This window comes from Sinocyclocheilus grahami, unplaced genomic scaffold (genome assembly GCF_001515645.1).
Source record: "Sinocyclocheilus grahami isolate Dianchi unplaced genomic scaffold, SAMN03320097.WGS_v1.1 scaffold36.1, whole genome shotgun sequence".
In the NCBI taxonomy this organism is placed as follows: Eukaryota; Metazoa; Chordata; class Actinopteri; order Cypriniformes; family Cyprinidae; genus Sinocyclocheilus; species Sinocyclocheilus grahami.
This window is the reverse complement of record NW_015505215.1, coordinates 1,255,964-1,272,952: the sequence shown is the minus strand read 5'-3', so window position 1 is coordinate 1,272,952 and position 16,989 is coordinate 1,255,964. Positions and strand designations below refer to the sequence as shown.

The window sequence follows — 16,989 nt, the reverse complement described above, 5'->3', positions numbered from 1 at the left end:
ATATATATACGTATATATATATATATATATATATATATATATATACGTATATATATTGTATTAATTAAAGAAACCTGAAAAATATATGAGGGTTTCCACAAAAATATTAAACAGCATCTCAGAATGATTTGATTTGCACACCGAGAACCCCACGATATAGCAAAGTGTCTAACGATAAACACTTTATTCCACGGTAACGATATATACCGTCATACCACCCAGCCCTATAATTCACAGAAAAATTATTTGTTGAATCTGTAAGTTAGTCACCATTCACTTTCACTGTACTGAATAGAGCAGCTTGAACATTCTGTCTTTTTTTTGTGTGTGTTCCATGGAAGAAAATATGCTTTGCAAAAGACATGGAGATTAATAAACACTGGCCAAAGTTTCATTTTGTGGCAAACTATTCCTTAAAGCCTGATGTTTTCACAAAGTAAATCACTGCAGCTACAGTGAGACAGTAAAGCTAAGACTCTGGTGCATGTAGCATCATGAAAAATTCAGCACAGCTGAATCAAACCCAACAGGCAGTTTACATGTGCTCTTGTTTGTTTTCTTCTGTTCTCTCTTTCCTCCTGACCTCCTTTCTCCTACATTATCACACTTTACTATTGCACCACTTTAATTAGAGTTGTGTTTGCCTGGAAGCGTTCAGTGCCGCTGTTCATACATCATCTTACTGTGAAAGTACGACTGAAGGAACGAGCGCTCAGTGCGTGGTGACCTTGAGCAAGACTGCCAATGTTTTTAATCCCACTGTGCAGCGCATTGCACATTTAACCATATGCTGTGTAACCTTTGTTAAAGAGATTCATTTCATTCTGGAAAAGACGAATAACCCTTTATCATTACACTTTACCTTAGTGTAACCTCATATGAAAGGAAGGGATTCTTTATGTTTCCATTATTTCATCTACTGGCAATAATTCTTAATAGAACAGCAGTATCATATAGAATTATAAAGTCTCAGTGGAAAAATTCATGAATGAATGGTACATAGGATCCAAACAGATCTGATAAACTCACCACTATTCAAGTGAAACATTTCACAAAAACAAGTTTATTAGGCTTAGTTATATGTTAAGCGTATTACATATAATAATAATAATAATAATAATAATAATAATAACAATGAAAAAGGTATATATATATATATATATATATATATATATATATATATAGTATATATATATACTGTTATATATACTGTATATAAATAGAGAGAGAGAGAGATTTATTTTTTTATTTTTAAACCACATATTTATTAACTACACAACTTCTGGTATAAGTTACTCAAATTCTTCAACAAATTGCAATGTATCATTTTCAATCCAGCACAAAACATTTTCTACACTCCAAACCTCTTCAAACTTTTCCAATTTCTTCATATGAGAGTAGAAATTAAAATCATGTTTTATTCTAGCTTTTATGAGTCCCTTGAACAACAATTCAACATTTTTACTACTGCCATGAGCAATTTTATATTTCCTACTAATATAAACTGCCATTTTGGCTTGACCCAAAATAAAATTTAACAACCGTCCTTTCCTCTTTTTCCTTTTGCAATACTTAAAACCAAAAATAAACACAATCATTGTAAACATTTCATTAACATTAGTAAATATAATCTCCAATAAAGCAAACAAAGGTCTTAATCGCTCACAATGCATAAAACAATGAAATATGTTTTACTCTTTGATCACAAAAAGGACAGCAATCTTGCACATTTGGATTCAACACTGAGATAAAAGCATTTACAGCAACAATCCCATGTAAAATTCGCCATTGAAGATCACCCACATTTTTAGTCAATGGTGGTTTGTAACAAGAGCTCAAAAAGGCTTAACTTCAATATCAGCACTTAAATGGTCTCTCCATGGTGTATCCATTTGTTTTAGTTTCTCTTTATTTATCACCTTCACACAAACTTTATATAAACTCATTGTATCAAAAGTTAAGTCTCTCAAATTCTCTGAGGTCATTAAAACATTTTCATTTTTAATTACACTTTTAGAGATCACCATACAAGGAAAAAGATCCGTTTTATCAGGAAGCACTTGACTCGACACAAAGTTCCAATCTTCTTCACTCAAATTTTCTCGCCACTTGTTGATTTAATTCCAAGTCTCTGCGCAAGTGCATCAGCATTGTCCAACATGATACCAGCCACTTCTATTAAGTCCTTAATTTTAACAACTTTGGCTTTTGTTAACGTTTGCATCAACCATAAAGTTGTATGTCCACAAAACTCCAGTCGAGCACCATTAATCAAAGGTTCTTCCAAAAACCAATACAGAAACTTACATGACATTGATCTTTTAACCTGTACCATACACCATGCTCTTCTTACACTCTCATAAAAGGAAGAAATAGACTTCAAATGAAAACTCTTACAATCTGTCCAAAAAATATTTCTTCTAAAACCCCACCCTCCAACCTTACTTAAAAGGCAACAGGCTGGTCCAAACCATGATATATTTGGACTATATAAAAACTTTTGAACAAACTGTAGCCTAAAAGCTACTTTCCTACTTATAAGATCAACAACCCCTTGTCCACCTTCTTCCTTTGGAAGATAAATAACATTTCGTGGTAACCAATTTAATCTATCCCAAAAGAAATGTATCATCTTGACCTGTGTTTTTCCAAGAACCCCTACCTAAGGCTCTAAAACTGATAACCTGTGCCATAATGAGGAGGCTACTAGATTATTAATAATCAATGCTCTCCCCCTAAAAGTCATTTTAGGTCAAATCCATTTCCACCTTCCTAATCTTCCTTCTACATTTTCCCAGTTTCTTTGCATTATTATTTCATCACCCAAAAAAACTCCCAAGATATTTAAGACCTCTTTGTGACCAAACCATTTCACCTGGTAAAACCAGTTCTCCTTCATTCCATTTTCCAACCCTATATGCTGAACTTTTAGCTCAATTTACTTTTAGCCCAATTTACTTTTGCATAAATATTAACAATATCAACCTGTTTATCAATATCATCCTGTCCACTGGTTAAAACCAATACATCATCTGCATAAGCTGATAGTTTTATGGGTGGAAAACTTCCTCTATTGTTAAGGGGCATACCAATTTTGCCTATGAATCCTCATTCACTTTTGGAAGATGATCTGCCACAAATTCAGCCATTAACTGGCCATCCACAAAACTGCGGGTATACAGCTCCTTATAAAAACTGACAGCCCTTTTACGAATGTCAGAAACCTCAGTAAGAACTTTTCCATCTTCTGACCGTAAACACTGAATACTTTTTATTTGGCCATTTTTCCTTTCCAAACTGAAAAAGAACTTTGACGGGGCATCCATTTCCAAAAGACTCTGAAATCTTGATCTAACCAATGCCCCCTGAGACCTTGTACCTAATAGATCTGCTAATGTTGCTTTTTTTTCCTTTAAGAGCCTTTTCCTTTATTGGTTTTGATTTGCAGTGGCTCCATTTAAAGTCTGAAGTTCCACTATATCCATCTCTAGACTTCTTATGGATTGAACCATGTCTCTAGTAACATTAAAAGTGTACTGATTACAGAGTTTTTGTATCTGCACCTTCCCAATATCCCACCACTGTTGTATTGATGTAAAATAAGACTTTTTAGATTTCCACCCCAACCAAAAGAAAGAAAAACATTTACAAAGATTGGCATCTTCAAGTAAAGCACTATTATAATGCCAATAGGCACTCTTAATTTTAACAGAATTAATAAAAACACATGCTACTACCATTGAGTGATCAGAGAAACCAACAGGACAAATATAGCAAGATTTAAAACATTGTTTCTGATATTTAAAACAATAAAACAGATCCAGTCTTGCCAAAGAGATACAATTTTCTTTCACATGAGCCCATGTATATTGCCTTTCGTTACAATGAAAATTCCTCCACACATCACAAAGTTGCAAAGTTTTAATCATATTTAATAATTTGTTTTTTGATGCCATATGAGGTTCAGTGTGATTTCTATCTGAATCATTGCTTGTACAATTAAAATCCCCACCCAGTACTAGAAAACTTTCCATATGACATTGGTTGACTACCACATAAAGTTTCAAGAAACATCATTCTTTCCATTGACTTTACAGGAGAATAGACATTTATCAATTCCATAGTAACATTTTCAAACTTTGCTATTATCTTAATTAAATGGCCTTGTATTACTTCAATAACATCATAAGATATTGGTAGGCAGGTCTTTGAGAACAAAACAGCCACCCAGCACTAAGAGCAGTCTTATGACTCAATGCGTGGGCATACAAAATAGTATACAAAATACTGCATCCCAGCACACATGACACGATGATGCACTGTGTCTCTTTCTCAGTATCTGGTTGACATGACTGTGCATGAATTGTGGTATAACTTTTGTGTCCGTAGTTAAAACAAGATGTTAATTTTTTTCTCCGGCATCTTGATTGATGCTTATAATGAAATTGTGGTGTTGGCAGGCGTGGCGTACTGGTGTGTTCTGCACAGACTCATTGGCATGATTGAGAGCAAACGTGAGAGGTCACGGGCCTACGGCAGGGTGTGGCCAAGTAAAAAATAAAAAATCAAAAAAAAAATCGCTAGTTTTATTTAAATATAGCTAAAATAGCTCCTTGTCACAAAAAATTTAAAAAAGTCGCAGCTACAATGAGAAAGTAGCTAAATTTGGCGACAAAATCCACAAATTGGCAAAACTGCTGGCGATGAGGTTGCTAGTGGGCGTTCTCAATACTGGTTGCCTTGACAGTGAATCAGGTTTCTTGCCGCTAAGTACAAACATTTTGGAGGCAAAAGACTAAATATAATCTAAATCTAAATTAAATCCGTACATACAAACAAAAATTAATGAGAAACAGAGCCTACTTTCTTCCATTGCGTATGTTTATCTACGGCGCTGAGGAGAACGATCACATGAGCTCTACCGTCTTCTTTCCTATTGGCTGTCGCTTCCGAAAGTCACGCTTCATTTGCATAAAGTTGAAGGATTCTGAACTTTGTCGCGTCGCTGGACACGCCCCATCCGGTCGCCAACGGTCGCTGTCGCTTGCTATCGCTCGTGTCGCCGGAAATCGCCAGCTCTCCATTGAAATGAATGGGATTGTGTCGCTTTGCTGTTGCGTGTCGCTTGACTTGTTTTTTTTTCCTCTAAAAAACATTTTTTTTAATACGCGTAGTGTATTTTAATCATGAAGCAAATATTTGTAAATATTTTGATAAATTACTGAGAAAAAAATTAATAAATGACTTTTTAAAGCGTTTAACTGATTGTATTAATCGGTCAAAATTAAATACGGTCAGTTAACGGTTAAAATGAACATCCCTAGTTTTGACCAATCAGAGAAGACGTTATTGAGACTAGAGGTATGAATCTTCACTTATTCAATTCGATTTGATTACAAAAACGATTTAGATGGTAACAATTTAATTATAAAACATTATAGATGAATCACGATGCATCTATTCATTATATTAATCAATACAGTAATTTTTGTTATTTTATCTGTTTTATTCCCCAACGTTCATTTAAGACATAACAGATTATGTTTGCGTGAATACTCATCAAGACAGATATCTTGAAATACTGTAATTCTGTTTATCGGGATCACAAGCTGTCTTAGAGGCGTCTTAGTGCGCACGCTCCGGATGTGTCAGTCAGTGCAAGTAAGAACCTTTTCGTGGCTTATCACTCTTAATATCTATTTTAACATCAATCAAGTCCTGCAATTTATATTCTCATTCCTGCATATTCCTTTCAAAACCAAAAACCGAAACGTCAGATGCAAGAGCTTTGCTTCCGATGTATAAACACAACTTTTTAAAACAAAGAAGTTAGACCTCTCAGAAAACGTGCAAATAAAGATAATTTTAAATGTTTAATTACTATGTGGAGCATTGGGATGGCTAGATGAGGGATTAATGAACTCATTTTTTGTGAACACCTCCCAATTATACTAAAATATTTTGGTAAAATATATTATTTCATAATCTGTTTTTGGCTTGTGAGTAATTTAGATGCCTTAAACGTACATTCTGAACACCTTCCAACAAATGTAACAACACTGAGCAAAACCTAATGTTGTGCTTCACTTGTTTATTTTTCAATTAAACTTATTACTCAAATTATATCATTTGTAATGAAAAAAGTTTTTTTTTTTTATCTAAATACTGTGAAAAAAATATTAATAAGAGGCTAATCTGTACATTTTAAGTTTCTTTATTCAAACCTTTATCAACGAGATGCACAAAACTAATGATTTTCAATGTGACTTTGGCACTTTAAATTGAAGTTCTAATAATTATTAGAGAAAATGGCTCATAATTAGACACAGAGGAAACATTACATTCACTGAACACATGACCGAATGCAAAAATACAATAAACCAATCCACCCTCTTGGCGAGAGGACCAATAAACATTATCGCTAAAATCAAATATAAACTGGTAATGAAACAGATCAGATTTGTCCATCAAATCATTATGAATTACATATAAGCCTTCAAAAGATGCACAAACATTCTTTTAAGCATAAATCTGACAAATATTAATAAGATTTAGACTTAAAACATATATATATATATATATATATATATATATATATATATATATATATATATATATATATATATATATAATGAACTGTGGAACTGTGTGATGCAAAATAAAACATTTTCATCTTGTTTATAATATAAATTTAGAATTTAGATAATAATGAATATATTATAAAGTTTGTTAAAAAAATTAAAACATAAAAAATTTATATATATATATATATATATATATATATAATGAACTGTGCAATAAAAAGTCAGAGGAGATATAAAGTGCTAGTGATTTTGTGTGTTAATATTAAGTAAAATTGTAAGTATAAATGCAGGTCTTAGGATTCCCTGAAAATGTAATTAAACAGAGCCAAACTAACAGACTGCAGCCATTTCAAACAGTTAGATTTAAGGCACTCTGATGTTTATTCCAATTACCGCTAAATTAGACTTATCCAACTCAGAGCAAAGTATGGAATGGAGAGGAAGAGATCATAATGAATGAGTTGAGTGTTTTCTGAAGCAGTGTATAGTGACAGAGGGAGTCCTCCATAAGCTGTAAATCCTATTAGTGACTCTCTTCCTGCGGGCTGCGGTGTGAGCGTGCTGCATTGGCACTGTTGTAAATTCTTCCTAAATTTCACACTTACTTCCTTGAGCTTTGTGCTTTCTGCTCTACTGAACTGCTCGCATCATTATGGTAATCTGCAGCGAGCAGCTGTACACACCGCCGCCAATGGTGCTCGCTCACTCACACAGACAGATACTGTGTCCAAATATGAATACTTTCCAACGCTGTGACAATGCAAAACAGAACATGTCAAATGAGTAACACTTCTGAAAACAGTCATGATACTGGATGACGTACTGCATCTGCTGATAATCTATGGTCATTTTCACATTTAGTTCATCTGGTCCGCTTTCCTCCTTATTAGCAGGCACCAAACACACCAAAACAATCAGACAAAAGCACCATGAAGAGAAAAGGTGTGTGGTAATACTGTATAATATAAGCAGCCTTAAAGGGATAGTTCACCCAAAATTAAAATTACCCCATGATTTACTCACCCTCAAGCCATCCTAGGTGTGTATGACTTTCTTCTTTCAGACAAATCCAATCCGAGTTATATTATTAAGAAATGTCCTGGCTCTTTTAAGCTTTATAATGGCAATGAATGGTTTATGGTTTATAAAGTTTTAAATATGGATATTTTTCTTACACAAACACATCGAATCACTTCAGAAGGCCTTTATTAACCCCCCTGAGCAGTGTGGAGCACTTTTTATGATGGATGGATGCACTTTTTTGGGCTTCAAACTTCCGAACCCCATTCACTGCCATCATAAAGCTTGGAAGAGCGAGGACATTTTTTTTTATATAACTGATTGTATTTGTCTGAAAGAAGAAAGTCATATGCACTTAGGATGGCTTGAGGGAGAGTAACTTTCCTTTTTGGGTGAACTATACATTTACACGGATAGCAAATAGCTGTTAATTCAAATAACTTCCGAACCCCATTCACTGCCATCATAAAGCTTGGAAGAGCGAGGACATTTTTTTTTATATAACTGATTGTATTTGTCTGAAAGAAGAAAGTCATATGCACTTAGGATGGCTTGAGGGAGAGTAACTTTCCTTTTTGGGTGAACTATACATTTACACGGATAGCAAATAGCTGTTAATTCAAATAAAAAAAAACATGACTGAATTTGACCAGTTTGCATGAAATTTGTTCAAGCTTTTTCCAAGTGTCAGTGCTATAAAGTACCAAAAAAGTTGCTCCTCATAATTAAACTGTACTTTTCAGTAAACTGCTTTCACAGTTGCTGTGGCTCAAAGGACGCAGAAGACAACAGCAACATGACAGATATATTATGTTTATGTAATTATGCTACACCTGCAAACATACAGTATGTTCTTCAACAGTTAAGGAGTTTGTTCTTCAGTGCATACCACAAAAGAACGCAATCAGAGAGGTTTAAATTATTATCTGTTTTTACAGAAAAAGCTGCACTTTCACCAAACACATTCAGCTTGAACATAAAGCTTGAACAGTCCCACTGTAATCATTGAAACACTGCAAGTGTGCATTTTCATAATCTAGTTTTGTTGTGCTGTGCAACTCGAAACGGTGCTAAACTAGTTCAACTAAATCTAATCATCCAATCAGCAGCTGCAAGCAAACGCACACACATAGACTCACTAATTTGCAGAGGCACTTTCACAAGAATTCTCATTAACAGGCTCACTCTGCAGCAGCAGAGAAACCTCACTCGCACTTCTCCAGCTCATTTTTCTACTATCACTAGAACAGGATGCATTTTTCATTATCTGAAGAATAAATGACTTTACTGCAGCACAACGCGACACTTTTCCTAGAAAAAAAACTCATTCTCTGCCATGAGAAAGTGCGAGACCAGCAAAGGATTAGACATACTTGACTTGCTATGTAAAAACAGTTTTCACTCCATGGTAATTGTTCATGTAGCAAACCAATAAACTGACCATGACTAAGTGTAGACTGATTCTAGATCAGATATATATATAGACCTTATGTAGTGCCGCCCCTTTTCAGCACTGTGTTCATTGTCTTGTCTTCCATTTGTATTTCCACACCGTGAAGGTAAGGTCGTACGAATTTATGAATCAACCGCTCATTTTAATATCTTCTCAGTCTACTGACATTTGTTATGACATCCGCTTCAAACATTACAATGCATATTATAAGTTTCATTAACTCTACAATAAGTAAAGCTAATTCACCAGCTAATTACTCTTCAACAGCAATGCTATAGAGCTACCACAAAAACGGAAGTTCAAAGACAAAACTGCACACTTGTTTCTCTGATGCATAAGGTCTATGAGATATAAAGAATGCAGTGAGATAAGTCACAGATGACTCTTACAAAGCCTATGAAGATCCAGGTCATATTTATCCCCAAAATAATATTACACTTTTTTTTTTAAACATAAATTAACCTTATTTTATAACCTTTACAATTTCTGCCTTTTGATACAATTTTGCATATTTTTTAAATCTAATTTTCATTACTGTACCACAAAATACATCTTCTCATTTCTATATAAAAAAAAATCTCATTCTCATTACTGTAAGACAAAATAAAAATGCCCATTACTGTAATATGAAAAAAAAAAAAAAATTATATATATATATATGTGTGTGTGTGTAAGTTGTATTTATCCAGCATGGACTTATTTGATGTACTCCTTTTAATTTACATTTATTTAAATCTAAACTAATAGGTCTTAATGTGAATGTGAACCAGAATTATTTGAAAAAAAAAAACACAACTTAAAAAATGAAAGTAAATAAATAAATAAAGGAAACATTCATCATGGTAGTGTTCTTAATTGTCATGAAAATGATGTCTCATTAAAATGCTTAATTGTTCTAAAAATAGGTTAGACTTATATAGAACTCTCAGGCTATATATATATATATATATATATATATACGTATATATATACATACACACACACACAGACATATATATATGTTAAAGTGTTTCAGGACGTGGTTCCTGAGAAAATGCTATTTGCAATCATTATGAATACTAAGACGCCTGAAAACTCATTATACAGGAAACTGTTTTGCAAGAGAATTTTGTTGCAAAAACCTTGGCTAAATGACAGCAGAAACAAGGTTTCGTGTTTCCTCTTTTAGTGAAAAAGTAGGTCTAACTATATTCTCGGTGTCTCTTGCATCTTCCAAGCTCTTTCAAGCTCTTCCAAGCTCTTCCACCCACACTGCAGGAACGATCAGACAGAGTGTGACAGCTTGACTAGAAAACATGATGTAAAAAAGCTGAGAGTTAATGACCATCTCTATGACTGAGGCAAACCCTGGAGGTCAAATGAGCTGCTGTCTGATGCTTTGATGGACAGCTGAGGGATACCAGAGTTCATGGCTTTGCAGGCACAGAACCAGTGAACTCCTTATGATATTGACAGATGCATGCAAAAAACCCGAGCATGCAGAAAACAGAAAATGAGACTGTTACAGTTAATGAGAGGGTGAGACAGATGATTGACTTTAAACAGCTTCATCTCATTAAGTGTTTGCACCAAATTTACCAGCATTCTTGAAAAGCACACATACACACTCACTCCCCTCCTTTTGTTTTTGACATCTAGAAGTAGTATTTTACACAAATTATCTCTGTTTTGCATAAATCATGCTCATAAAGCATGAATAATAAGCTCTGACAGCTTCGGGCCCATTTTGCTCAGGATTCGCATGGGAGTGTTCAGTAATTCTGGTGTGAGCCAAGTTATTATCATCAATGAAGCCATTCCCACAAGTCTCTCCTTCAACCATGTGGACAGGGTTTGATTATCGCTCATTGACCAGAGCTCGCCAATTACCCTCAGCAGGCCTTGAACAGAGATCCGACCAGAGCGCTGTTCAGGCGATTGACTTCATTTAAGGCCGGAATAGAAGATATTGGATCAGGGAAAACCTATTTGCATCCCTTACAGAAGCACATGAGCTCGTCCTTTATCATATTTGTTCAATATCGATTTGGACTGTTAAAGAACACTGGGTAAATACATGTTACTACAACATAAATTCCCTGGCTGATCTAGATGATCAAGATGTAAATCTAAATGTTGTTATTATATTATTACATTATATTATTATATTAAATAAAAATATCATTACAATTGTAATATGTTATAAATAAATTAATTTGGGATTAGCAAAATGTTTTAATGTTTTTGAAAGAAGTCTGCTCTTCAAGTCCGCATTTATTTGATAAAAAAATGCAGTAAAAACAGTAATACTGTGAAATATTATTACAATTTAAAATACTTCTTTTCTATTTTAGCATGTTTTAAAATGTATTTCTTTTCATTTATTCCTGTGATGGTAAAGCTGAATTTTCAGTAGCCATTGCTCCAGTGTTCAGTGTCACAGAAATCATTCTTATATGCTGATTCGGTGCTGAAGATACATTCCTTGTAACTATCAATGTTAAAAACAGTCGTGCTGCTTCATATTTTTTTGGAAAATGTGATACTTTTTTTTTCTTGGATTCTTGTATGACTACAAAGTTCAAAAGAACAGCATTTATTTGAAATAGAAATCTTAGGGAAAAAAATTAAATATCTTTACTTTCACTTTTGATCAATTTAATGTGTTTGCTGAATAAAAGTATCTTTTTTAGTTTTTTATTAAAAAAAAAAATTTTAATAAAATTTTACTGGCCCTAAAGTTTTGAACAGTAATGTATTTTGGAATTTCTTAGTATTTGTAACTTTTTTATTTTTATATCCAATTTTTGTTTTAAATTCAAACGTCCCAAAACAAAATGTGTCTTTGCTGAATAAAATGATTAATTTATTTTATAATAATAATAATAATGATACAATCTTACTGACCCTAAAGTTTTAAACGGTAATGCATTTTGGAATTTCACATCATTGATCTGTAAACACTTTTCATTATTACATGCAGAGCACTGAAAACTGAAAATGACTGGAGAAAATGGTCCATATTGGACACAAAGGAAACATTACATTCAATGAACACATGCTAGAATCTAAAAATGCAATAAAACGATAGCCTCTAGGCTTGAGGATCAATAAACATTATCACTGAAATAATCAAAGACGAATTGGCAATGGAATTGATCAGATTTCTTTGCTATCGGCAGAGTTCTCCCGGAATCCTTCAACCTCTTGCAAGCACACACAGACTAAAAGCAGAAAACACATGGCAGCATTACAACAAAACTCTATTCCGAACGAATCACTGTTGCAAAATTGTAACATTTCTTTTTTGACCATAAAATCTTCTTTAACAAAAGCACTGAACCACAGGCAAGCACATAAATGTACCAAACCACTACCAATCTCTTTATTTCATTGCACATCTTCTTGTTTCTGTATTTATTAGCATTGAGAGATGCCAAGAGCTCCAGCTCTGTTGGGAGATACAGTTGGCTGGATAGCTTTCATTTGGAATAACAATAAAACAACCTTTGCTCTCCATAAACGAATCAATACATTTACTGCACGCTTCCCTTCGGCTTCATACGTTAAACAACAAACGTTTAAATCCCTTTGTGTACAGAAGCTGCCTGTCCTGCAGGATGTAAACACGGAAATCTTATGGGATCAGCTGATGGATACTTCAGAAGCTATATGAAATCAATACTGAGCCATATCAAACTCCCTACACATGTGAGGGGAGTGCAAGCATGACAATCCCATATAATACACCAGCAAGCTTCATCTCCCCTGAGACCTGTCCTCTGGGAATCTCTGTCTCTCTTTCTGTCTGTCTGATTCTTTCTTTGTCTCTCTCCATTCACAAGAACACACAAGTCTGTACCAATACAATGAAATATAGACATACACAAACACACTAAAAGCCTTAGAAAAACTATGCATGGATCACCAGGCATTCTGAGCCAATGTAACGATGGTGCATTTCAAAAACTGCATCAAAAAGCCTCATTTATTCTCTGTCATACCATTTAAACCATAATAGCCTTATAGTGTTTACAAAACCCTCCCAGCAGAATAGAGCTTACCAGGCAGTTAGGAGTGAATCCACTTCATCTGACAGTTCATAGATCATGGCGGCCTTTTCTACCACCAATATGTCATTGTTAATTCAGACAACATCTACATCTTTTTTTTTTTGTATAGTAGAAAGGTGACAATAAGAGGTGTTCTTCAATAGCACAAAGTGTTTAGAGGAACAGTTCAACTAAAAAAAATGTATGTATATAATAATTAGTTGAAGATGTATGGCTTTCTTTTGTAGAACACAAACGGAGAAGTTTAGCAGAATTTCCAAGCTGCTCATTTACATGCAATGAAAGTGAATGGGGACTTAAAAAGAAACATTTTTTGGTCAATAACAAATGTAAGTCTTTTTCATACAAATCTATTATATGGTTTCAGAAAACTTGGAAATCCAGTGCAAAAGGATGCATTTGGACTACTTTTATGGTGCTTTTTGTCCTATGGTGTTTTTGAAATCTCCAGTCCCCATCCACTTGCATTGTATGGAGAAAAAAAAAACTTCCTTCAGAACGTTTCCTTTTGTGCTCCACAAAAGAAAATCAGTCATATATATTTGAAACAACCTGAGTGTGAATAAATGAGAAATTACAAAAATGTAATTAACTGAATTAACTTTCATTTTTGGATCACTTTTGGATGCATCTCTTTAAAAAAAACGATTCACACTCCACAATACAAGTACTCGTTTTGTTAATTTATGAGTATAAGTGGTCTTGTTGTACTGTACAAACGATATATTTTCCTGTGTTCAGCAGTGGAGGAGAGTTCTGGAATTGCATTGAAAGCAAACAGAAGAACTGCAGCAGCAGTGCAGGATTTAAACAGACAGACTCTGTGCGCACAACAGAGAAGTGAGCTGAACTATAGCGATTAGCTATCAATGTCTTTAATGAGGTTAGAACTCACTCCGCTGGACTGACTCGCCATGCAGAGGGAGGAGGAAGCAGAGTCAGGCTTTTTCTGAGGGGAATAACACTTACTCATTCCTCTAATCTAGTCTGAGAGACATAATAGCTTGATATCTAGCACACACTACTTCAGCAATTCAGAGTACCAAAGCATTTTAAATAAGCTTGAAAATGAATTTGTTTCTTTGTTCAGCTTCAAAACATAACTGTGAACAAATCCCACAGTTTCACTCCACATTTGACCCAGACCTAATGGCTTTAGGGCTACAGAGATGTTCTGTTCCCTATGGAGAATCCAAATCAATACTTTTACAACAACCATTCCTGGTGGAAAATCAAAAATTATGTGAGCCCAGCAGGCGGAATATCTACCTCTCTTTGTATGTCTGCAAAAAGGACACATTAAATAGTACAATAGTTTTACCTCATATGACCCAGATATGATTATGCTATAACCATTCAAGAATTTAAGGTTTTTAAATGATAAATTATACAACGTGCATCCCAATAGGTGGAACTACCCCACAGTCTGCCTAGCTTGTTTAACTGTTGCCAGTTAAACCTGGAGTGCAGCATGCCATCCATGACGGCAGGACAGCAGGAGATAATAACTCCGTACCAGCAGGATAGAATATAGTGGGGCAGTCAGCTAAAAGCAGATCTAGCTGCATATCATTAACCTTATAGCACAAAAACAAAACAAGAAAATGTTCTGCTGTTTGAAGCACATGCAACAAAATTTAAAGTGCACAGCTGATTGAGAAAAAAAAGAAGAAAAAAAGCAATTTCTTTATTTTTTGTGTAGGTTTCCAGAAGGTTTTTCAGACTTGCAGCTGGTCTTGAATAGTCCAGGTACTAGATTCAGATCTACTATTCCTAAAACAAGAGTTATTAAAGGGACGGTTCACAAAAAAACAACCTATGAAAATCCTGTCATCATTTACTAACTTTCATGTCATACATACCCTGTATGACTTACTTTCTTCTGCAGAACACAAAAGAAGATATTTTGAAAAGGTTTCAAACTGCTTTGTCCATATAATGAAAGTCAAAGCCCAAAATACTTTGGACCCTATTGACTTTCATTATGGAAGAAAAAAGGAAATTTTTCAAAATATCTTCTGTTGTTTTCCACTGAAGAACGAAGGTCATTCAAGGTTTGGACCAACATGAAGGTGTGAAATTTCATTTTTGGGTGAACTAGAAGGGATGATCAAGATAATGATTAAATTATTATTAAATTATTATTTCAAGATGATGATTACATAATTATTTTCAGTTATCATTTTAATTTTAGTTTAGATAGTTATTTTATTAGTTCTGTTTTTGGATTTAGCTTTAACATTTCTGAAAAAAAAAAATTATTTCAGCAATTTTAGTACTTCAGCTTGCAATTGTATTTCTTTTAAGACTTTTTCATATCTTTTATTTCAGCTAACAAAATTTGAATAGTTCTAGATTTGAACAATAACAGCCCTGTTTCAGATTTCTATAGTGAACTAAAAACACTTATAGTAGCCACTGATCTGACACTTATACCATAAGTCATGAATTATTAGATAAATGAACTACAATCAGGCCGACACAGAATCTTTACCTGTAGAATCCAAAAACACTTGTCAGATTTTGCTTTCAAATCAGTGCAGAAAGCACTGACCCTATATGTGTCACCACTGAGGTGAAAGGTTACGGCTCACCTGTCTCTCTGCTCTGGGGGCTGTTCTGCTCCTCATCCAGCCTCAGGTGGCCCAGCAGATGCTCTAGAACCTTTTCAGGGGCGGCAGGCATGGCAGCGTACCTGTGGGAGACAGAAGAGTCACTGGAGTCTTCCTCTTCGATGGAGGACAGGGAGCGACTGCTGCACCAGCCTTCCTCCTCGCCCTCTTCCTCCGTGCCCTCCTCATCAATGTATCGGAAATACGGCACGTCGAACGTGAGCACGGTAGCTCGGTCAACGCTGCTGGTATCGAAGGACTCGTCCTCATCCTCATCTTCCTCCTGTTCCACCAAAGCGGCCGGCATTAACCTGCCGTCCAGGCGCGGGTCCGGGGCCACTGCACGCCTGCTGCCCATGTCGGCATCGACGCCGACTTACCACATTGACCTGGAGGAATCGAGGAGTCTCAGTACGACAGCCTGACGTCTGTCTCTCTGCGTTCTTGTGAGGTTTAAGATCCCTCACAAGCCAAACGGATCCACAGGAAAGAGCACACAGCAATGCAGCACATCCTCGGGCGAGTGTGTGTGTGTGTGTGTGTGTGATTAAGTGCGAGAGAGAATGACTTCAGGGAGATGAAAGAAAAAAATAAAGTGACAAAGAGGCAAGGCTGGACAGATTACATGCAAGACGGACTGACAAGAGTGAGAAATGAGAGATGAGAGAGAGAAAGGGTGTGCGTGCTCTCAAGCGCCGCTCGCATGTGAGAGCGGGCGTGTGACTGCTTACCTCCCGGTCCAGGAGGAGGGGGCAGCTCTTGGTGACGTCGTCCTCTGAGGCAGCAGCACTTCGTGGCTCCGCTCTCTCTCACACACGCGGACTGCTGCGTCACTGGAGGGCTGCGGGGGGAGGGAGGGAGGGAGGGGTTACATTATCACCAAGGAGATTCCCTGTCTTCCCATCCCCGTCTGTCTCCCTCCCCTGATTTCCATCACAATACAGTTTTAAATTAAACAGCCTACATCAAAAGGCGCTGTTCAATGGGTTCGCTTTATCCTACACAATGCTACTGTAAGCGCAAGGCAGCATTTATATTTTAATGTTTTGCTTGTTGGAAAGGTGGATTAATTCAAGTAATTTAGTTATTTGATATTGCGTAATTATGAATTGCAATCAGACTATGCTGAAATGTTATGTGATGAGCTGGTTTGTTGGTTTAATATATACGTAAACAGTATGTTCGTGTATGTATAGTGTATAATGAAAACATATTTGAATAGGGATGGCCCACACAAAAATGAAAATTATGTCAGTATTTACTCGCGC

At 35.4% G+C, this 16,989-nt stretch overlaps 1 protein-coding gene across 1 annotated transcript in view; it reads right to left on the bottom strand.

Moving 5' to 3' along the window:
• The window catches only part of LOC107581543 (rap guanine nucleotide exchange factor 5-like), a 46,703-nt gene extending 30,286 nt beyond the window's left edge, over positions 1-16,417 (bottom strand). The window contains exon 1 of the mRNA XM_016267122.1: positions 15,704-16,417. Coding sequence (XP_016122608.1) covers positions 15,704-16,079 — 376 coding nt within the window. The 5' untranslated portion in view covers positions 16,080-16,417. The remainder of the gene's footprint in view (positions 1-15,703) is intronic.
• Between the last annotated feature and the right edge of the window lie 572 nt (positions 16,418-16,989).